The sequence below is a fragment of the Oncorhynchus gorbuscha genome, linkage group LG11 (assembly GCF_021184085.1).
Source record: "Oncorhynchus gorbuscha isolate QuinsamMale2020 ecotype Even-year linkage group LG11, OgorEven_v1.0, whole genome shotgun sequence".
In the NCBI taxonomy this organism is placed as follows: domain Eukaryota; kingdom Metazoa; phylum Chordata; class Actinopteri; order Salmoniformes; family Salmonidae; genus Oncorhynchus; species Oncorhynchus gorbuscha.
Genome location: NC_060183.1, coordinates 26,249,601 through 26,274,019, shown reverse-complemented (window position 1 = coordinate 26,274,019; position 24,419 = coordinate 26,249,601). Strand labels below are relative to the sequence as shown.

At 45.3% G+C, this 24,419-nt stretch overlaps 1 protein-coding gene across 1 annotated transcript in view; it reads left to right on the top strand.

The window, feature by feature from the left end:
* The window catches only part of LOC124048403 (carnitine O-palmitoyltransferase 1, liver isoform-like), a 42,289-nt gene that overhangs the window by 7,908 nt on the left and 9,962 nt on the right, over nt 1-24,419 (top strand). Inside the window, exons 2-9 of the mRNA XM_046369167.1 lie at nt 11,906-12,048; nt 14,099-14,238; nt 14,446-14,617; nt 15,034-15,135; nt 15,881-16,018; nt 16,474-16,551; nt 18,396-18,503; nt 21,816-21,903. Of these exons, the coding sequence (XP_046225123.1) occupies nt 11,908-12,048; nt 14,099-14,238; nt 14,446-14,617; nt 15,034-15,135; nt 15,881-16,018; nt 16,474-16,551; nt 18,396-18,503; nt 21,816-21,903 (967 nt within the window). The 5' untranslated portion in view covers nt 11,906-11,907. The remainder of the gene's footprint in view (nt 1-11,905; nt 12,049-14,098; nt 14,239-14,445; nt 14,618-15,033; nt 15,136-15,880; nt 16,019-16,473; nt 16,552-18,395; nt 18,504-21,815; nt 21,904-24,419) is intronic.

The window sequence follows — 24,419 nt, the reverse complement described above, 5'->3', positions numbered from 1 at the left end:
GTCAGCCCTGCGTTTTAGATGGCACACAGCTCCAGAGTTCCTCAGTGGATACAGTTCCTATTAGAAGTTATAACACAAGACTCATTGACTCAATGGTGGCAGTCAAACAATTGAGGCCTGGACACACACTTGACTGTAAAATAATCTCTGCTAAAGCCCAGCATACAAATATATTTTGCTTGTGCTTTCTAAAATGATTTATCTACGTTCACAATTGTTTTTTTTGTTGCTTTCAGGCTAACTGGGAAGGGGTGGTTGGGGCAGGGCAATCGTGCTCAAACATGACTGTACTGGCAGTCAGTGTGTTTCCGGTCCCCTATGTTGACTGTGTCACTGTTTTGTAGCCTGTGGGAACACTCACCTTTTACCTAGTTTACACCACGCCCTCCCCCATCCCTCTCTCTCCTCCCTGCTGTTCCACTCTGCCTGCTTGTTAGTTTTCCATCTGTGCTGGAGGATAGAGGGGTGAAGTGAAAAAGAGGGAGCCTTTTGCTGTTTTGAGGTAGTTCTTGATATAATGGCGTAGAAGAACGAAGTTACACATTTTTCTACTGACTGTGCTTGCATTAAAAATCTGAAATCTGATATGATTAAAAATCATATTCTCTCTGGATCCATTATCCTCTCGCATCCGGTGGCAATGTTTTTTTCTTTCTGAAGCAGTTGGCTACTGTAATCCATTAAAACAATGTCCCTTAGATCTCTCATTGAATAAACGTGACTAAGATATGGCAGGTTAAAGTGCTATCACAATAGATTAAGGTCTCATGCCTGCTGCTTTCAGTGCGATCAAACTGATATCAGTGATGAATTGAGCCCGAGCCAACATTTCCTAGTGTTGAAACCCTCCGTGTGCTGGCAGTCAGCGCTGAGCTAAACAGAAGGTGTTTTTTTTTGGGGGGGGGGGCACTCACAAAGGGCTGCAGTGAAGTGATCAGAGCTGAAATTCACTGCTGTTAGTCCCTGGCATGGACACTCACTGCTGCATATGCCAGCTCTCTTCTATAGAACAGCAAGTTGGTTGTAATTTTACACATTTTGCCAGCGACTTTTTTTTGTCACTGGCCTAGGGCAATTTTATAACTAATTTCATTCATCTACTCATTTTGCCTTAGGGTGGAGACACGTTGGACGTTTTTAATATATCTGATCAATGTTCCTGGTCCTATGGGCCCTGGTCAAGAAGTGCACTATAGGGAGTAGTGTGAGGGAATGAAAGGCATGGGGGAGGTGTGAGTTTGGAGAATTAATAGATACTGAATGTGACCTATAGGAATGTTTGTCAATGTTCCCTAGGCCATTATTGATATTTGTGGAGAGCAAAATCAATCCCTTTGGTGGAAAAATGGTGATCAGCTCAGAAGAGACACTCGTTCCACCACGTCAGTCAACATCCCTATCAACTTTTGTAGCATCAGTCTGAGTCTAGCCAATGTCCACTACGGCAATGGCCTTTGACAAATGACAGCCCACTCATTTATATTTTGTGATATCCAATTGGTACTTTTTAGTCTTGTCCTATCGCTGCAACTCCCTTACGGACTCGGGATAGGCAACGGTCGAGACCCGTGCGTCCCCCGCCACACTGCTCACTGCACCAATGTGTCGAAGACCCACTGTACAGCTGGCAACCGAAGTCAGCGTGCATGCACCCGGCAGCCATAATGAGTCGCTTGAGCGTGACGGGACAAGGACATCCCAGCCGGCCAAAGACTCCCCTAATCCGGGCGGTGCTGGGCCAAATGTGTGCTCCCTCATGGGTGTCAGGGTCGCAACCGGCTGCGACACAGCCCGGGATGGAACCTGGATCTGTAGTGACGCCTCCAGCACTGCGATGTTTTGCCTTAGACCACTGCGCCACTTGGGAAGCCCCAGAAGTTTCAAGTTTTGTCACGTGCACAAATACAGTGAAATGCCTTTCTTGAAAGCCCTTTCCCATCAATGCTGTAATCAATATCTGTGGTATTATAAAGTGGAGCAAAAGCACACAATAGAAATAAGAAGTACACGAGAAAGCAATTATATACAGGGTCTGTGCCAATGCCATATGTGACCAACCAGCTCAATTCGGTCTTATGTAGCAAATCTGAAATGTTTTTTTATTTTATTTGATAAAGTAGAAACTCTGCGCTAGAAAATGGCATATCGCACACCACAGTTGAAGAACAATGGGAAAGTAATTCTGCTTTGGAAGTTGATAAACTTGTAAACTGACTTTTGAGAAAATGTCCCTTGAATATTTTGGTTGACCTACTGGAGAGCTTTGTTTTCAACATTCTGTATCGTTCACACTAGAGGTCGGCCGATTAATCGGAATGGCCGATTTTAATTGGGGCCAATTTCAAGTTTTCATAACAATCGGAAATCTGTATTTTTGGGTGACGGTTTTGCTGAATTTTTTAATTTATTTTTACACCTTTTAATATTTTTAACTAGGCAAATCAGTTAAGAACACATTCTTATTTTCAATGACTGCCTGGGAACGGTGGGTTAACTGCCTTGTTCAGGGGTGGAATGACAGATTTTCACCTCGTCAGCTCGGGGGATCTAATCTTGCAACCTTACAGTTAACTAGTCCAACGCAATAACGACCTGCCTCTCTCTCGTTGCACTCCACAAGGAGACTGCCTGTTACGCGAATGCAGTAAGCCAAGGTAAGTTGCTCGCATTAAACTTAACTAGTGATTGTTTTTTTATAAGATAACTACACATGCTAGATAATATCTAATAATATCAACCGTGTCCTGTGTTGCATACAAGTATCTGACTGAGCGGTGGTAGGCAGAAGCAGGCGCGTAAACATTCATTCAAACAGCACTTTTGTGCGTTTTGCCAACACCTCTTCGTTGTGCATCAGGCATTGCTCTGTTTATGGCTTCAAGCCTATCAACTCCCTAGATTAGGCTGGTGTAACCGAAGTGAAATGGCTAGCTAGTTAGCGCGCACTAATAGCGTTTCAAACGTCACTCGCTCTGGGCCTTCTAGTAGTTGTTCCCCTTGCTCTGCATGGGTAACGCTGCTTCGATGGTGGCTGTTTCGAGCCCAGGGAGGAGCGAGGAGAGGGACGGAAGCTATACTGTTCCACTGGCAATACTAAAGTGCCTATAAGAACATCCAATAGTCAAAGATTAATGAAATAGAAATGGTATAGTGGGAAATAGTCCTATAATTCCTATAACGACAACCTAAAACTTCTTACCTGGGAATATTGAAGACTCCTGTTAAAAGGAACCACCAGGTTTCATATGTTCTGAGCAAGGAACTTAAACGTTAGCTTTCTTACATAGCACCTATTGCACTTTTACCTTCTCCAACACTTTGTTTTTGCATTATTTAAACCAAATTGAACAGGTTTCATTATTTACTTGGGGCTAAATAGATTTTATTGATGTATTATATTAAGTTAAAATAAGTATACTTGGATGAACGCTTATCCCTCTGTCACGGATGCCATGGTTGCCCTTCGTTTGGAAATTAAATCCGGAGACGAGTTCTATACAACAGCCTTTGTTCTCTTTTCGACTCCCTCCACGTAATCAAACGCCTGCATTTTCTCCATCTCCTAAGCTGTGATGCTCTGCTCCCACCGGGCGTTCAACGGATTTCAAAACTCTGTCCTCCAGACAGTGGAGAACGGTAGCGACATCACAGTACTTTGTGATATCTTTATACAACCAACTGCTTTAGAAAGGATTACTGACGCATACAGAGCAGCTCGTGTCTAGACCGAAGTGTGCTACGTGAAAGTTCACATGTTCCAGAAGGCATTTATGCCCAAAAAAAAGCATTCTGGTAAATATGTTGGCGTACAATTGCCTCACCTGTGAAGTAGTGATGCGCTACTTACGCCTAGTTTCCTGTGTCACATATTTGCAATGTGCAGGGGATACTGGAGTGGTAGGGGTAGGCGTGTATAGGGTTAAGGTGATTATGCATCCGATAAATGGAGTAGCAGCAGTGCGTGTGTGAGCCAATGTAGTGAGTACCAAGTCGGTGCCAAAACTAAAGAGTCAATGCAGATCCGTGTAGCCATTTTGTTAGCTATGTCTTATGGCTTGGGGATAGGAACTGTTCAGGAGCCTGTTGGTGTCAGACTTGTTGCTCTGGTACTGCTTCCTGGCCTTCCTTTCACACCGCACACTACCTAGCATGTTGGCAAAGCAACAGGCGTTCACATGATCCCCCATAATGGATTGGCGCTATCATTTTGACGTTGCTTTAATCCAATCTCTTATCTGAAAATAGCGTGGTGGTTCCATTGGACGAACCAGCCTTCAGTTATTGCACCACACAGTCCTCCCTAACCCATCTGTGGGCATTAATCTATTAGCAGCTGAGGCTGCTTGAATGCCCATCTTGCCCATCTTGAACCAGTTCATCTTTGAAGAGCAAAGCAAAGCCCTTTCCTTGTTTGTTAATGTCTGACAGGGTGCCTGGTCAGTCTGCCTTTAGTGATGGATGGGCAATACTTACTGTATTAAATGGGTAGGAAACTTTGGGATTTGGGGTAATTTCCTACTTACCCATAGTCAGTAACTCAGTGACGCTATTTATTTGCAGTTTGAGGAAGTTAAAGGAAACCTATCGTTAGCTTAGTGCAGTATCTGGTAGTCAGAGGTAACTACTTAGCCAGCTCCTCTCAAGCAGAGAAATGGACTTTAAAGCTGGATGGTTGGTCATTTATCAATATTTTTGAAGTTTTGACATTTTTACTAATCCTTTTACACATCCTCATCGGCAGACTCGACAGCCTTGGTTTCTCAAATGATTGCCTCGCCTGGTTCACCAACTATTTCTCTGATAGAGTTCAGTGTGTCAAATCGGAGGGTCTGCTGTCCGGGCCTCTGGCAGTCTCTATGGGGGTGCCACAGGGTTCAATTCTTGGACCGACTCTCTTCTCTGTATACATCAATGAGGTCGCTCTTGCTGCTGGTGAGTCCCTGATCCACCTCTACGCAGACGACACCATTCTGTATACTTCCGGCCCTTCTTTGGACACTGTGTTAACAACCCTCCAGGCAAGCTTCAATGCCATACAACTCTCCTTCCGTGGCCTCCAATTGCTCTTAAATACAAGTAAAACTAAATCCATGCTCTTCAACCGATCGCTACCTGCACCTACCCGCCTGTCCAACATCACTACTCTGGACGGCTCTGAATACGTGGACAACTACAAATACTTAGGTGTCTGGTTAGACTGTAAACTCTCCTTCCAGACCCATATCAAACATCTCCAATCCAAAGTTAAATCTAGAATTGGCTTCCTATTTCGCAACAAAGCATCCTTCACTCATGCTGCCAAACATACCCTTGTAAAACTGACCATCCTACCAATCCTCGACTTTGGCGATGTCATTTACAAAATAGCCTCCAATACCCTACTCTACAAATTGGATGCAGTCTATCACAGTGCAATCCGTTTTGTCACCAAAGCCCCATATACTACCCACCATTGCAACCTGTACGCTCTCGTTGGCTGGCCCTCGCTTCATACTCGTCGCCAAACCCACTGGCTCCATGTCATCTACAAGACCCTGCTAGGTAAAGTCCCCCCTTATCTCAGCTCGCTGGTCACCATAGCATCTCCCACCTGTAGCACACGCTCCAGCAGGTATATCTCTCTGGTCACCCCCAAAACCAATTCTTTCTTTGGCCGCCTCTCCTGCCAGTTCTCTGCTGCCAGTGACTGGAACGAACTGCAAAAATCTCTGAAACTGGAAACACTTATCTCCCTCACTAGCTTTAAGCACCAACTGTCAGTGCATCTTACAGATTACTGCACCTGTACATAGCCCACCTATAATTTAGCCCAAACTACCTCTTTCCCAACTATTTAATTAATTAATTAATTTTGCTCCTTTGCACCCCATTATTTTTATGTCTACTTTGCACATTCTTCCATTGCAAAACTACCATTCCAGTGTTTTACTTGCTATATTGTATTTACTTTGCCACCATGGCCTTTTTTGCCTTTACCTCCCTTCTCACCTCATTTGCTCACATTGTATATAGACTTGTTTATACTGTATGTTTGTTTTACTCCATGTGTAACTCTGTCGTTGTATCTGTCGAACTGCTTTGCTTTATCTTGGCCAGGTCGCAATTGTAAATGAGAACTTGTTCTCAACTTGCCTACCTGGTTAAATAAAGGTGAAATAAAAATAAAAATGATAGAATATTTTTTTTATCAACTTCCTCATTTTATGGACTACTTTTTGAATTCTGCCTGTGCTGTCTTCCTGCATGACTTTGTTTTTGTAAACAAAACTCCCTCGAGGCAGCCAGCTGTTGCGTACTCTAGTAGCTAAAGTAGTTAGTTTGCTCATAACATTTTGATAAGTCATGTTGGGCTTTGAGGTAGAATTTTTTTTACATTTTCCCCCGAGCCATATTTATTCAATCCACAATGTGCTACGGAGGAACTTCTGCAGTTGGACGCTGAGCGAGCACGGAGGGAGACTAAATCAGCGGAACCAGTAGTCTAGCTTCCTGGAGCGGTGGCTAGGTCTGAGAGGGACTGTGGGATGCCAATCCATGGCAACTGACGTTGAGTGTTTCTGCTACACAGTGGGACTTCCTACTGCCATTGATTGGGAGGGCTTGATATCTCAGGCAAAAAAAGCAGCACACCCAATGACTAACAAACCAGACTTTTCTGCACTCAATTGTTGAGTTAGAGACATTCTTCCGTGTCCCAAAAATTAACTGGAAGAAGCAACCCAGACACGCCGGACCGACTGGACCGGTGTATTTCGAGTAAGTTACATTCTTCTCGTCCTCACACAATTATATATTGATAACTTTGGTATTTATAATTGCACTCTGATAAAAAAACAAACAGTTTCTTGTTATTGGATTAGTTTCTAGCTGCTTATTTGTTCTGTCTATGCAGGCTGCTGAAGGAAGAGGGACTGGGACGAGGGAACAGTCTTCCCTTCATGTGTTTGGACCATTTGTCGCAAATATGGCTCGCCGACAGGAGTTTCCGTGGGATTCAAGGAGGTGGAGAATGTGGTGTAATTACAACAGGCCCATCAATGATTCGGCTTCACAGCCAGACATCGCCAAACCATTTTATATTTTATGTTCGTACTATCTTTTTGTTGTTGCATTGTTGACGGAATCTGCAAGTTAGCATTTCATTGTATACCATGCGTATCCTGTACATATGACTAAAACTTTAAACAATTTCAAGTCAATCTAAAGGCTTTTTGAAGTGAACCAGTGTGTTTTGTTCTGTCATCAGTAATAAATTATTTTTTGAAGTGAACCAGTACATTGTGTGTTGCAGTTCTGTCATCACATTAAATGCCATTTGCACCATTGGCGTCTTTTTGTTCCACTCCACTATAAGTGATTAATTACAGTATGCCGCATGAGATGGAGTTGTGTATCAAATATAGCAGTCAGATCATTATCAGTCAAATTAGTACTTTAGGTCATTGGTTTATTGGTCAAGTGCACATATTTAGCAGATGTTATTGCCGGTGTAGCAAAATGCTTGTGTTCCTAGCTCCCAATGGGGCAGTAGTGTCTTATAATACACACGTCTAAAATAATGGAGTTAGGAGAAATCCGTATGCGCAATATTGGAGTGGTCTTGACGAGAATGGTGTATACATATGAAATTAGTTAAACCAGTATGTCAATATTTTCACCTTCTCTACTGCGGCCCCGTCGATGTGGAAGACCCATAAAAAATGGTCTTCAGTTGATGAACCAGCAAAGATGACAATTATTGATTTTGTTAACAGCACAGGTCGCTGCACACAATGTACCATACACAATATAGACGAAGGCATTCACACAATTCACATTAATTCAAACTCAAATGTACAATAAAATGGGTATGACGGTGCTGTTATGTACAGTAGTAGCCTACAGTGAATGGATTTTGATATAGTGTTAATGACCAGAAGCTAACAAATTGTTAGCTTGGAGTAAGTCCCAGGTCTAACCAGACCTGGGACGCCAGGTGGGTGTAATTAATTACCAGGTGGAACCAAAGTTCCCTTTTAATATTTTCCGGCACAAATTTCAGATTTTGAAGTGCGTTTACTGTGAACACAGGTTGTACCCGATTTTTAATTGACTGTTTTTACAGTGGCCAAGTAGGCTAATGTGGCTATTGATCATAATGTAGGCCTACCAGAGTGGCCCAGCATTTAAAAAAAAAACAATGGTGAAAATGAATCGCGTAACATTTTAACATGGAAATAGGGTTTCTATCATTCAGCCAACAGTAACAGCCAATGTGTGGTGTTTGATTCAGGCCTGCAGGCCATGAAACACGCAGGGCTTGACATTAACCTGTTTACCCACTTGTCCTTCAGACAAGGAGGTGACTGAAAATGTTGTTTGAATCAGGAAACCACTTTACAAAATAAAAAGTATTATTATTCCCATACCATTCTTACAGAGAATCAGACAAATTATGCTACCCTCTACCTATTAACTACTTAGCTTCTTCAAGGCGGTCTCAAAATAGAGCACTGCCCCTTTAAGACAACAAAAAGCTCTTTTACCTGACTCTCTTTTCAATGCGGGCTTTGAAATGTACAGGGTTTGTGCTCTTGTGGTAAGCTATCACGTTCACCTTGCTGGCTACAAATGAACTATAACTGGGCAAATAACTCGCTAACTAGCAAAGAATATGCGCACATGTGCACGCACACATGGCTACAAGCATTTCTCACTTTGATCTCAAAACAAGTGCATGAAAACTATGACAGCTCATGCTGTAAAATAGTCCAGTTCAAAGTGAATAGAACAAATCCATATATGGCAACGGTCTATTTGCATTTAGGTCTACTGCAGTTCTGATTTGTTTATCGTGCACCGGTCTGTGTAGAGTACGTGTCTATCAATGCAATAGAATGGTACTCCGATGCGTTCTGTCAACAACAACAACAGTTTTGTTTTGGTATGTTGCATTGAAAGTGCCTAATATTTCGCTGATTCGATCACAATTCCCACAGTGAAGGGAAACGTCGATAGTGTTAACTAACGGGGGAAACTCTGAACTTCACTCAACTTTTTAATCTTGTGCTTCACTGCGCGGGCTGATTTTTCTTCTGCACGCCAGTCCCTGTAATCCTTGTCCTATATAGTGCATGAATATGGGTCCTTCTCATAAGTTGTGCACTATAAAGGGAATAGGGTGGCGTTTGGAACTCACCCCAAGTGTCATAAGTGTCATCTCACCTTAGGTTACAATGCAGCTCATCCGGAAATTCTCGTTTAGGTTTCACCTTGAAGACTGATGCAGGCTGCTAAAACATATTCAGGAATTGGGGGTGGGAACGTTATGGTAATTGCCACGTGTAGCAGAGAAATAACAACAAATAACACTGTTGGTGTAACTAGCTCGCATGCTATGAAAGTTGTGAGCACCTTTTCAGTTAAAGATGTAATTTGCAGACATCACTCTGCCATTTCCTGGCTGCTAAAATTCAAATAGTTCGCCTAATTTCAGTTTGTGAAAAAACAAGCCAGTGTAGAGAATCATTGTACCATCTAAACTGCTGTGAAATATTGTTTAAATAACCAACAATATTGTTTGTTCAGATGTTTGAAGCTGGTGTACAAAACCGAAAGTAATTGATGCAAAAAATGAAACACATGAAAGCATAGAAATGGCGTATATAGAACAGATACACTGCTTTTTAGACTTGCTTTCAATTAGAATGACATATCTACAACTCACATTTCTATGTGAATTTGGTCAGGTCGCCCAAAAAGTGACATATTGCAGCTTTAAGATGCTGTAAGTCAGGGGAAAATAATTTTCAGAAAACGACTCCCAGCATACATGTCAAGAGATGAGTCTCAGTTAAATCATGCCTATACAAGCTGTTGACATGTTGAGGGTTTGTCTGCATTTGTTGAAGATTGTCTGTGTTTGGATAATTCCAGTGAAACTCTGTCGGATTCTAGTCATTAATATTTGGACACGGACATGATCAAATAGCTATATTCGCTCTGTTGTCATTTTAGCTAGCTAGCTATATATCAATGCATTATTTAAATTGCGGCTGCGAATCCAGCATAGAAATACTGTAGAAGGAATATAAGCTACAGTTATATATATGTGTAGCCTAACTATTGAAATAATGGGCAAGTTTATTTTGCTCCGGGCCATGCAAAACGAATTTGCCTAAAACCTTAGTGGTCTAAACCATTCTTCTTGGGGGGGAGCGGGGCTCTAAAATGCAATCATATGATGCAATTTTACAATTTATAAAATGGCCCCATTTTAATGCAGACAAATTTTTTTTTGGACAAATTATCCAATGGATTATAATAATTTACTGATAAAGGGTAGGTGAAAAAAAAACAGTTGTCACCCCCTATTTTAGTTTGCTCCATGGCTCAGGCAGCCAAGTGTCGCTGTAGCCAGAGACTGAAGAGGTAGCGAGGGGGGGGTGTTTAATGAAAGTCAATGAACTAAGTAGACCAGACCCAGCTGCTATTACATTGGTGTCTACGGGAGTCCCACCCCGTTAAGTAGACTGAAACTGACAATGTTTTTCAACAGTAAACAGCCTGAGTGAACTCTCTTCATTTAGCCACCATCTTTGCTGTAGGCCAAGATGATCTCTTATATTGCTCAGCTCCGTTGCAACTCTTTGCAGGTGTTTCTGATTTATAAACAGAGTTCCTTTGTGAAGATGAGAACCTTCCAGAAGGACAACCATCTCTGCAGCAGTCCACCAATCAGGCCTTTATGGTTGAGTGGCCAGATGGAAGCCACTCCTCAGGAGAAGGCACATGCCAGCCCTCTTGGAGTTTGCCAAAAGGCACATAAAGGACTCTGACTATGAGAAACAAGATTCTCTGGTCTGATGAAACCAGAATTGAACTGTTTGGCCTGAATGCCAAGTGTCATTTCTTAAGGAAACCTACTGTGAAGCATGGTGGTGGCAGCATCATGCTGTTGGGATGTTTTTCAGCGGCAGGGACTGCAAGAGTAGTCTGGATCGAGGAAAAGGTGAACGGCGCAAAGCACAGAGATCCGTGATGAAAACCTGCTCCAGAGCTTTCAGGACCCCCGACTAAGGTGAAGCTTCATCTTCCAGCAGGTCAATGACCTTAAACGACAGCCAAGACAACGTAGGAGTGGCTTTGAGACAAGTCTCTGAATGTCCTTGAATGGCCCAGCCAGAGCTCAAACATCTCTGGAAAGACCTGAAAATAGCTGTGCAGCAACGCTCTCCATCCAACCTGACAGAGCTTGAGAGAATCTGCAGAGAAGAATGGGAGAAACCCCCCAAATACAAGTGTGCCAAGCTTGTGGCGTCATACCCAAGAAGACTCGAAGTTGTAATCGCTGCCAAAGTACTGAGTAAAGGGTCTAAATACTTATGTAATATTTAGTTTTTTAAATTTAAGCTTGCACACATTTCTAAAAAACTGTTTTTGCTTTGTCATTATGGGGTATTGTGTGGAGATTGATTGATATAGTTTTTTTATAAAATCAATTTTAGAATAAGGCTGCGAAGTAACATTCCATGTAATTGAACTATTTAAGAGCTGCACGTCTGATTATTTATACTTGTCAACTAACTATCAAGCTCTCGATCGGGTGATCAGCTGAGCTAGTTAAGGACGACATCAGCATTGTGAAATGTTTGGGAGCCCCCCCCCCCCTCCCCGAGGAGAGGTTTGAGAACCACTGCTGTAGACTTTTAGCGACGTGAACAAATCAGGCTAAACTCACCCATTTTTCCTCTCCTCGATTTTAAACTCGGTGTAGTTTTATTGATAACCTACACGTGTACGCACAATTAAGGCGAAAGAGTTGTAGTTGGTATGGAAGATGGTCACTTAATATATATATATATTTTTCCCCTGTCTCTATCTGCCCCTATTCTCTCTCTCGCTCTCTCTCCATCCCTTTTTCCAGGCATGGCTGAAGCCCACCAGGCCGTGGCCTTCCAGTTCACGGTGACTCCTGAAGGCATCGACCTGCAGCTGTCCCACCAGGCCCTCACGGAGATCTACCTCTCGGGCCTGCGCTCCTGGAAAAAGAAGTTAATCCGCCTCAAGGTACTGGACATGTCTGAGGGCCTGGTCTGTCTGTCTTTGATCTGTCTGGCTTTCTCTTTCGTTGGTGTGTGTGTCTCTCTGGCTAGCCCGAGTGTACATACTCCCCGACGAGCTTTCTGGGTCATCGCTGTTGGTCTTTATCGCCTGCTTATCTGTCTGTAAGGGGGACAAATTGCTCTGACTCGCTTAGACCTGACCTCCGCTAAGTGTAGACCCCAGGCTATCCCCTCAGAATATCTCTCCGGGTTATCGCTGTCTATCTTAATTGCCTTTGGGTACACCTGTCTGTCTGCCTCCCTTGTCCATCTGTCTGTAAGCCTGTCTATTCTACTGCACTGCTACTTGACTACTACCTTTTTCTTCTGTTTGCATGTCTTAAGATTGGTCTGTCTTCGTCTTCCTCTCTATGCCTCCCTGTCTTCCTCTCTATGCCTCCCTGTCTTATTCTCTCTGCCTCCCTGTCTTCCTCTCTCTGCCTCCCTGTCTTCCTCTCTCTGCCTCCCTGTCTTCCTCTCTCTGCCTCCCTGTCTTCCTCTCTCTGCCTCCCTGTCTTCCTCTCTCTGCCTCCCTGTCTTCCTCTCTCTGCCTCCCTGTCTTCCTCTCTCTGCCTCCCTGTCTTTCTCTCTCTGCCTCCCTGTCTTCCTCTCTCTGCCTCCCTGTCTTCCTCTCTCTGCCTCCCTGTCTTCCTCTCTCTGTCTCCCTGTCTTCCCCTCTCTGTCTCTCTATGGCTCCCTGTCTGCCTCTCTATGCCTCCCCGTCTGTCTTCCTCCCTGTCTGCTTTTCTCTCTGTCTGTCGGTTAGAATTACATCACATGGTTTCTGTACAACAGCGTCCATACGTCATTCTACTGTGATCTACTGTGACATACCTCAGCTGTGTATAATAAACATATCAGCACAACCAGCAGAGGGGGACATACTGCTCTGACACACTTAAACCTGACCTCTGCTGAACAGTATGTCATTTAACGTCACAGTGCTGCTGAACAGTGTCATTTAACGTCACAGTGCTGCTGAACATTGTCATTTAACGTCACAGTGCTGCTGAACAGTATGTCATTTAACGTCACGGTGCTGCTGAACAGTATGTCATTTAACGTCACGGTGCTGCTGAACAGTATGTCATTTAACGTCACAGTGCTGCTGAACAGTATGTCATTTAACGTCACAGTGCTGCTGAACAGTGTCATTTAACGTCACGGTGCTGCTGAACAGTATGTCATTTAACGTCACGGTGCTGCTGAACAGTATGTCATTTAACGTCACGGTGCTGCTGAACAGTATGTCATTTAACGTCACAGTGCTGCTGAACAGTATGTCATTTAACGTCACAGTGCTGCTGAACAGTATGTCATTTAACGTCACGGTGCTGCTGAACAGTATGTCATTTAACGTCACGGTGCTGCTGAACAGTATGTCATTTAACGTCACGGTGCTGCTGAACAGTATGTCATTTAACGTCACGGTGCTGCTGAACAATATGTCATTTAACGTCACAGTGCTGCTGAACAGTGTCATTTAACGTCAGTGCTGCTGAACAGTAGAGAGCTGGAATATGAACAGCCAGCAGCGTCACCTTTCTCTAATCTGTTTGCGGTAAACATGCCCTCCGGGTGACCTCATTAGTAAACACACACCCGCGCTGAGTTTGTCCCAACTCGATGCCGGCACGCATTCATCCCTGTTCTGTTCTCCCCCGGTCTTAACTTTGGCTGTATCTCTGTCTGTCCCGTGACTCGTGCAGGAGATACGCTTGGGGAGATTATGGGCTTTTGCATTTTAAAACCAGGCCAAGGTACATGGTAGTAGCTGTGAAGAGCATTATCCAATACTCTCGTTTGGATTATATGCCGTGTTGACATGGCTGGGAAGGTGATTGGGTTTTGAATGGGTGACGTATGTCGTTTATTAGGGCACGTAAAACCAAAATGATTACAGTGTTTTTTAAAAACCTTTTTTGTTATCCATGAAGTCCCTCCCCTTTTCAGTTTGTTTTCTTCCTGTTGGGTGCCTTAATGATCAATCTCTTTTCCCCCTAATTCCCCAACAGAATGGTGTGATAACGGGGGTGTACCCGGCCAGTCCCTCCTCCTGGCTGTTTGTGGTCATCGCCATCCTGGCCACCATGTACATGCGCTCCGACCCCTCCATGGGTCTCATCGCCAAGATCCAGGAGCACCTACCGGTCAGGTAGCTAGTTCCAGTCACCAACCGTGCACAGACACTCCGCCGTCTTCAAAGTCTACGAATATTGCTTAAAGACGGGTATTGAAGTAAAATATTTCCCCCCTTTTCTCAGATGTTCTCACCAAATCATTGAAATCCTTCTCTCTCTTTCTCACCCCCCCCTCCTCCTTTAACACTCTTTCATTCTCGAATGGAATGAACCCCTCCCAGTCAGTCTCTGAGTGCCCAGTGTCAGACGGTGGTGTCGGCGGTGCTGTTCAGCACGCTGCTCTGGTTCTCCCTCATCTTCACCATGCGCATGTGCCTGAAGCAGCTCCTCTCCTACCACCGCTGGATGTTCGAGCAGCGCGGCAAGATGTCCAACACCACCAAAGTCTGGGTGGTCGGTATACCCCCCCCCCCCCCCCCGCCCCTTGTTCATTACCTTCTCCTGTGTGTGTGTGTGTGTGTGTACACCGTGCATCTGTAGAGACTCCTGCCGCGTACCCACTCCTGGGGAGTCGTCAACAATTGAACATCACATCATTGTATTTGTCAAATGCACAGAATACGGTGGTGTACCTCGTACATTGAAATGCTTACTTTCAAGCTTTCCTCTAAAATTGTTGGGAGGGGGGGGTGTTTCTAAATGATCTTTCTACCTCCATTGCAATCAGTGTAAAAAGTGATTGGATAGATTGGGAAGAAAATCACCCTGCTAGTAAGATTTAAAAGCTGTAGTATTTCAAGGTGGTCGTAGGAGAGCTGCATTTAGCCCCCGCCCGGGACTCGGGCTGACTTTGTTTGTGTGTGTTACAGGCGCTGGTGCGGATCTTCTCGGGCAGACAGCCTCTCCTCTACAGCTACCAGGGCTCTCTGCCAAACCAGCCCGTGCCGGCCGTCAAAGACACGGTCAAGAGGGTAAGACGCTCTTCAATTCAATATTGTCCCAACAGGGAAATACATTTCGACAGAAGATGCAGCATATCCGCTCGCCAGATATTCACGCTTGACAAAGACTAACCCAACGGCCTGACGCTATCTCCACTATGTACTGGTCTTGACGAGGAGAAAAGGGGAGGTTCTCTTTTGCACTGTTCAACCAATCCAGTAAATGTGGAGGAGGAGTTAAGATGGAGTGTCGCTTTGTTTACGTCCAAAAGCGGGAAGTTGCATCACAGGCTCTCTTTCCATTTCCCCTGAAAACCGGAACTTTCGGTTGTTGGGGACTCTGCAGAGGCTAGACAAAGACAAACGCAGGTTGGAAGTTGCCGTTATCTCTCCTTACGCTCGCTTGCTTTCGCTCCATCTCGCTTTCTCTACACCTCTCTCTACACCTCTCTCTACACCTCTCTCTACACCTCTCTCTACACCTCTCTCTACACCTCTCTCTACACCTCTCTCTACACCTCTCTCTCCACCTCTCTCTCCACCTCTCTCTCTCTACATCTCTCTCTCTCTCTCTCTCTGTCTACCTCTCTTTGCCTCTCCCTCAGTATTACTGAACCTCTAACACTCCATTGTACCTCTATCACACGTTAGCTCGATTCCCTCTGTGTATTCTGTTTTGTTGTATGTGGGATAATGTTCTGTGTCTACTGCACAATGATGTATATAATAGAATATTGTTCTGTGTGTTTGTTCTTCTCTCTCTGTTTCTCTGCAGTATCTGGAGTCGGTGCGGCCGCTGACGACCCCTGATGAGTTTGAACGCATGACGTCGCTGGCCACCCAGTTTGAGAGCAGCCTGGGGAACCGGCTACAGTGGTACCTCAAACTCAAGGCTCTCTGGGCTTCCAACTATGTAAGTAACCCCTTATATGTCGACTTTGGATGTGGCTGTGTCCAAAAATGTAACGAGCCGTCAAATCCTTGCTTCCTCTGGCCTTCCTTATTGGAGGATTCTTGGATCCTCTCCTCCAATGAGCTTTAAGAGAGCAGGAGGTGAGGCAAAGAAAGGCGCTATGCACATGTAGAAATGACCTATTTTAATAGTCGAATGCTCATGAACAATGTAGATATTTGTCGCAGGCCATTTTGAATTATTCATTGTCATGGATGTGCTGAGGGTGTGTGAGGGTTGTGCCACAGAGGATTTCTATGGGGTGTATTCATTGGGGCACTTTGTAACAAAACATTTTGTCACGGATCAAGAAAACAACCATTTTTTATTGGGACAACTTCAGATGGTACCTACCTTACCGTTGTCCATTTTGTGTCGACTGAACACGACCCTGGGGGTGTGTTGTTCCCTTTTAGGTGAGCGACTGGTGGGAGGAGTACATCTACCTGAGAGGACGGAGCCCTATCATGGTCAACAGCAACTACTACGGCATGGTACGCATCAACAAATCATCGACTACTCCCCATGTTCTGTCTCCTAATAGCGGGGGTGTGTTCAGTTAGGTGAAACGTTCACAACGTTGCGGGTAGAAATGTAACAAATAGAGCAAACATGATTCCCTATTCTACTTGAACGATGACCGCGGTTTGGTCCATTTAACCTTTAACCCAACAAATGGGTGTGATCATTCTACAGGGGTCCCTGGATCATACGCTCAAACCGGTTTGATTAGAACGTTTATTTAGAAGGTCCATTTTCGATTGATGCAACAGTCAGCATTTGAGCTAGCCACGCTGATTTTTCACTGAACTATTTTTGCACAAACGCAGTCCTTACAAAGTTATGTCCTGAATGTGCCAAGTTTATTTTTGGATGCAATGATCAGACATTCACAGAAGTAGCAAAAGCATAACACAATCATCCAAACTGGAAAATGTAAGCTACATTTGTCCTAGCGCTAACTGAGGAAATGTTGACGTAACACAAGCGGTCATATTTAGAGAACCCTCAGCTGACTGAAACCACAATATGAATGAGCTAATAGCGATTACTATTTATAATTCATCACATCACGGCTGAGCTTAACATTGATTGATAAAATGTAGGAAAACACTTTCTAGAAAAGTAATCCGGTGATGGGTAGTTTGTGCGCGCCGCCATGTTTGTTTTTCGCGTCAACCAAAGATGATAAGAGGAGACTAGATGAGTTTGGTCTATTTGCAGTATGCATGTTGAAGGGGTGTGTAGTTTACGATCATTCACTTCCCTTCATTCACTTCCGGAAGTGTTCCCGAAAGATGAGTGAACCATTCCTTCACCTCATTATAACATCTTTGGTCTGACAGACGTTTACGTGACACCAAGAATGAATTGTATAATGTCAACAAATGTGGCGCCACACATAGCTGGCAAATAGCTTAGCATTAGCTCATTATAATCAGTACAACCTTCAGTACAACATCAGTGGTGTCCATTACAATCTATGCAATTATCATAATGCATTATTTGTCACCAGTACTTGAAAACATGTGAATAAAACTGTAGAACATTATGCTCCATACTTACATACTTCATGCTACAGTAGACACGACAACATGATATACAGAAAATAAGGCACTTAATTTGATAGGAACACACACATGTCCAAAGTTTTTATTTAGAAGGAAAACAACAATGGAGGCAATGCGAGCGCCAGCCAGAAAATGTGCCAGTTCGTGCAAGACTTCGCAAATGTCTGCATACTTGATGTGTGGAAGAAATGGGGAAGGGCTCTGCTCGACGAGGGAATGTTTGTATGGCTCCGTAAAGCCTATATCATAAATTGTCTGCAACACTGAACTGGGCTATTTCTATGTGAATTAATGAGGCGAAACAACCCTCAAAATTCAAACTGTCGTTAGAAAATACAACTTGTTAGAAAATAATTAGAAATTGACAAGTTGAAACACAGCCTATAGATAATTAGCAGGCAGCTCGTTAACTGTCCTGTTGCGTAACAATCCCATTTTGGAACAGAGTGTGCATTCTGACATCACGTGCATAAAACAACTTGCGCTGGGGGTGACCGTTAGAGATATTTGGAACTTGCGAATGGAAAGGTTAAACAACATATCTATTTCTCTATGGGTGACATTTTGGAAGCATAACAGCGGCCCTACAGTCCAAAAGCACTTGATAAACTTGAAATGCTCTCAAATAAATCATTGCCTACCTTTCGTGGAAAAGGGGAAGGCGTTTCACATACTAATAGTATTCTCTGGTTTGCCACTTAGCAATGCTGATCTGCGTTGTCAAAATGGCACCTCTTCCCTCTCTCATACGCACTCTCTCTCCCCAGGACTTCTTGTATGTGACGCCCACCCCCATCCAGGCTGCCAGAGCAGGCAACACCCTTCATGCCTTCCTCATGTACCGCAGGAAACTCAACAGAGAGGAGCTCAAGCCTGTGAGTTCAACAACCGGTCAACCTCCACCATTAGCATGTGATAGGGGCTGAAGTTTAACCTGGGCCATATTCATTAGGGCACGCAATGAAAAAAGTTTTAAACCGTTTTATAATATATATATATATTTCTTTTTTGTGAAGTCCAGATAGCCCTCCCTATTTCTGTCTGTTTTCATCCATTTTGATACCCAATGAAAAACCCTGAGCCCTATGCATGAAAATACCATTGGCCTTTGAACATCATGCATTGTTCAGTGAATACCATGTATAATTCATGAAAGTACTGCCTCGATGGCTGCTGTGTGATCGCGATAGGTTTGGTGCACCAATCAGAAAGCTTTATTTGACATCAAAACTAGGGGTGTGCCGAGTAGTCGGACAAAAGAGGTATCGCAACGGATATGGGCACTTTTCTGGTTACGATTATGATCAGAGTATTTTTATATATATTTTTTAAAATATCCGTAATCAGAATATATTTTGAGTTTCCGCAAGCATATTTCTCATGTCAGTCAGTCACGTGCGTGGTCCAAATAACAACGGGCTAGTTTCCCTGTCTGTAAAGATAAGGGCGGGCTGTATGTTGATCCTGCTGCTCTGATTGGATAGAATGAAGCTGTATTCCTCCGCCCACTCGCTTCATAATTTCACCCGATGTTTTCCTCGCATGTTTTCGGTCTGATCATTTAGATTGCTGCGGCCCGCTACTATGATAAATCCCATGGCGAAGGGCACTTGCTATCAAGCTATCAATGTACATAATATCTAACCAGATGGGCAAGGGTAGGGGAAATATGAAACGTTGGTGCCCATTCCGACTGAGTGGCCGCAAGCTTGAGGACACGCGCACATCTGCTCCTAATCTGCAGGGGTTTTCTTTGCAGTGAGAACGTGCAGGGAGGTATTTTGCCAACATCTATTTAGGCATATTAAAACACTTCAGTTTCTTCTGTTCTGACTATCAACTGACAACCTCTGGATTAGATTACGAATGCGAGTATGGCCATGTTTGCACACCCCTAATCAACGAGTCCTCTGAACTCATTTTACATATGAGCAGGGGCCCGTACCAAGGTGTTGACATGTTTTCATAATGAGGTGTTTTTATTGCGATTTCCTTTCAAATACGTACCGAAATAGGAGATGTGTTGAATATGAACTCATTCCGTGTGTGTTTGTCTGTGACATGTTGAGTGTGTGCTGGTGTGGACTGACCATGTTCATGTGTGTAAACTGCATCAATCCATCCATTCAGTTTTTTTTAGCTCCTTCTGTGTGTAGAGGTTTGAAGTGTCCTTTGGTTTAATTTTCCAGTTTGTTTGAAACCCATTCCCTCTCATGGTCTCATACCATCCCCATCTCTCCTCCCTACCCCCACACTCTGTACCTTCCCTTGGCCTTTCTCTCTCTTTTCTTTTCCTGTCCTTCTCCCTCTGGTCTGAACTCTCGCTCTCTCTCGCTCCCTGGTCTGAACTCTCTCTCGCTCCCTGGTCTGAACTCTCTCTTGCTCCCTGGTCTGAACTCTCTCTTGCTCCCTGGTCTGAACTCTCTCTCGCTCCCTGGTCTGAACGCTCGCTCTCTCGCTCCCTGGTCTGAACGCTCGCTCTCTCGCTCCCTGGTCTGAACGCTCGCTCGCTCGCTCCCTGGTCTGAACTCTCGCTCGCTCGCTCGCTCCCTGGTCTGAACTCTCGCTCGCTCGCTCGCTCCCTGGTCTGAACGCTCGCTCGCTCGCTCCCTGGTCTGAACTCTCGCTCGCTCGCTCCCTGGTCTGAACTCTCGCTCGCTCGCTCCCTGGTCTGAACTCTCGCTCGCTCGCTCCTCCCTGGTCTGAACTCTCGCTCGCTCGCTCCCTCCCTGGTCTGAACTCTCGCTCGCTCGCTCCCTCCCTGGTCTGAACTCTCGCTCGCTCGCTCCCTCCCTGGTCTGAACTCTTGCTCGCTCGCTCCCTCCCTGGTCTGAACTCTCGCTCGCTCGCTCCCTCCCTGGTCTGAACTCTCGTTCGCTCGCTCGCTCCCTGGTCTGAACTCTCTCGCTCGCTCGCTCCCTGGTCTGAACTCTCCGCTCGCTCGCTCCCTGGTCTGAACTCTCGCTCGCTCGCTCGCTCCCTGGTCTGAACTATCGCTCGCTCGCTGAACTCGCTCGCTGGTCTGAACTCTCGCTCGCTCCCTGGTCTGAACTCCTCGCTCCCTGGTCTGAACGCTCGCTCGCTCGCTCCCTGGTCTGAACTCTCGCTCGCTCCCTGGTCTGAACTCTCGCTCGCTCCCTGCTGAACTCCTCGCTCCCTGGTCTGAACTCTCGCTCGCTCCCTGGTCTGAACGCTCGCTCGCTCGCTCCCTGGTCTGAACTCTCGCTCGCTCGCTCCCTGGTCTGAACTCTCGCTCGCTCGCTCCCTGGTCTGAACTCTCGCTCGCTCGCTCCCTGAACTCTCGCTCGCTCGCTCCCTGGTCTGAACTCTCGCTCGCTCGCTCCCTGGTCCTCGCTGCTCCCTGGTCTGAACTCTCGCTCGCTCGCTCCCTGGTCTGAACTCTCGCTCGCTCGCTCCCTGGTCTGAACTCTCGCTCGCTCGCTCCCTGGTCTGAACTCTCGCTCGCTCGCTCCCTGGTCTGAACGCTCGCTCCCTGCTCCCTGGTCTGAACTCGCTCGGTCTGAACGCTCGCTCGCTCCCTGGTCTGAACTCTCGCTCCGCTGGTCTGAACTCTCGCTCGCTCGCTCCCTGGTCTGAACTCTCGCTCGCTCGCTCCCTGGTCTGAACTCTCGCTCGCTCGCTCCCTGGTCTGAACTCTCGCTCGCTCGCTCCCTGGTCTGAACTCTCGCTCGCTCGCTCCCTGGTCTGAACTCTCGCTCGCTCGCTCCCTGGTCTGAACTCTCGCTCGCTCGCTCCCTGGTCTGAACTCTCGCTCGCTCGCTCCCTGGTCTGAACTCTCGCTCGCTCGCTCCCTGGTCTGAACTCTCGCTCGCTCGCTCCCTGGTCTGAACTCTCGCTCGCTCGCTCCCTGGTCTGAACTCTCGCTCGCTCGCTCCCTGGTCTGAACTCTCGCTCGCTCCTCCCTGGTCTGAACTCTCGCTCGCTCGCTCCCTGGTCTGAACTCCCTGGTCTGAACTCTCGCTCGCTCCCTGGTCTGAACTCTCGCTCGCTCCCTGGTCTGAACTCTCGCTCGCTCCCTGGTCTGAACTCTCGCTCGCTCCCTGGTCTGAACGCTCGCTCGCTCCCTGGTCTGAACGCTCGCTCGCTCGCTCCCTGGTCTGAACTCTCGCTCTCTGAACTCTCTCTTGCTCTCCCCCCCTCTCCCCTCTCCTCCTGTTCCTCCCCAGAGTCGTGTTCCAGGCACTGTCATTCCTCTGTGTGCAGCTCAGTGTGAGAGGATGTTCAACACCACACGCACTCCTGGAGAGGAGACCGGTAAACACACATGTAGAGTCATCTACATCAATACACACTTCTGAACACAGTACCTAAATGTACAAAGGACAATACAATACATGCCTCGCGTTCAAAGCACACATTAACACAGATCTATAGGTTTTACCATACAAATGTGCAGTAAATATCAGTAGCCATTCAAATAAGACGGTGCTTTCCAAACTTTTTTACTAAAGCCCCCCCTTTCGTCATGGAGGAATGGTTATTTGGAGAGGGTTGCCATACTGTACCAGCACTGACTGGACATTTGCAGTAATGTGTATATGGTCTCACTGTCCATTTCGTGAAGAGAGGGGTGTTTGTACTTCACACAGTCACAAAATATCCGCCACAAAACTGCTCTTGTCATCTTTCACCGTCTCTCATCCGTCCTGTTTCCTAGTCTGTTGTCTGTGCCGTCACTCTGGAAAAGGCTTGCCTCTAACGGACTTCTCTTGTATCTATCCACTTTATATTTGTTTTCGTTCACCTCTTTCCTTTTCACTATTCCCACCTGTTCTGTTGTTCCTCCTCTTTCCCCTTTCACTTGGTCCCTTGTTTTTTTTCGTCTGTCGTCCCATTGTGTCCTCTCCTCTATCCTCCCCCATATTTCTTTTTTTTTTTCCCCCCCCCCCGGTTCCTCTATCGCTCAGTGGTTGTTGATGTCTTCGGTCCCTTGCTGTTCCTATCAGTTTGAGAGGATGTTTGACTCTTGTCGAATCCCCCGGGACGATCACAGGTATTAACACTTCCTCAATACATGTAGGATGCGTCTCCTATGGCACCCTTTTCCCTATATAGTGCGCCACTTTTGACCAGGGTCCACGGGGAACAAGGTGCCATTTGGGACACACGTAGTATCCCTGTCCTTGTATCTCCCATGTGTTGTGACATCCCTCTGCAAAGTCCCCGCGGTGACCACCACGCCCTTGCCCGATTACAAACAGGAGCCCTTGTTTTATAAATCGGTCCAGTATTTTATAATTCCCTCACCTGCTTGGTTTATGTTGACAATTACAATATATAGCCTGTTTTTATTATAGCGTTCTTCACTAGGAATTACTCCCCAATTTGTTGTAGTGAAACATTTTAAAAGTTATCAACAAATCACTTGGATATACAGTACCAGTCAAAAGTTTGGACACACCTACTCATTCAATGGTTTTTCTTTATTTTTACTCTTTTCTACATTGTAGAATAGAAGTGAAGACATCAAAACTATGAATTAACACATATGGAATCATGTAGTAACCAAAAAAGTGTTAAATAAATCATAATTTAGTTTAGATTTTAGATTCTTCAAAGTAGCCACCCTTTGCCTTGATGACAGCTTTGCACACTCTTGGCATTCTCTCAATCAGCTTCACGAGGTAGTCACCTGGAATGCTTTTCCAACAGTCTTGAAGGAGTTCCCATATATGCTGAGCACTTGTTGGCTGTTTTTCCTTCACTCTGTGGTCCAACTCATCCCAAACCATCTCAAATGGTTTGAGGTCTGGTGATTGTGGAGGCCAGGTCATCTGATGCAGCACTTCATCACTCGTCTTCTTGGTCAAATAACCGTTACACAGGCTGGAGGTGTATTTTGGGTCATTGTCCTGTTGAAAAACAAATGATAGTCCCACTAAGTGCAAGCCAGATGGGCTGGTGTATCGCTGCAGAATGCTGTGGTGGCCGTGTTGGTTAAGTGTGCCTTGAATTCTAAATAAATCACTAAAATTGTCACCAGCAAAGCACCATCACACCTCCTCCTGCGGAGATCATCCGTTCACCTGCTCTGCGTCTCACAAAGACACAGCTGTGTAACCAACAATCTCAAATTTGGACTCATCAGACCAAAGGACAGATTTCCACCGGTCTGTCTATTGCTCGTGTTTCTTGGCCCAAGCAAGTCTCTTCTTATTATTGATGTCCTTTAGTAGTGGTTTCTTTGCAGCAATTCAACCATCAAGGCCTGATTCACTCAGTTGATGTTGAGATGTGTCTGTTACTTGAACTCTGTGAAGCATTTATTTGGGCTGCTATCTGAGGTGCAGTTAATTGCCGATTCGCTGAGGTGGGTAACTCTACTGAACTTATCCTCTGCAGCAGAGGTAACTCTGGGTCTTCCTTTCCTGTGGCGGTCTTCATGAGAGCCAGTTTCATCATAGACCATGGACTTTGTCTTTTACTAAATAGGGCTGTCTTCTGTATACCGCCCCTACCTTGTCACAACACACTTGATTGGCTCAAACGCATTAAGAAGGAAATAAATTCCACAAATAAACTTTTGACAAGGCACACCTGTTAATTGAAATGCATTCCAGGTGACTACCTCATGAAGCTGGTTGAGAGAATGCAATTTTTCATCAAGGCAAAGGCTGGTTACTTTGAAGAATCTAAAATCTAAATTATATTTTGATTTGTTTCACACTTTGTTGGTTACTACATGATTTCATATGTGTTATTTCAGAGTTTTGATGTCTTCACTATTATCCTACAATGTAGAAAATAGTAAAAATAACCCTTGAATGAGT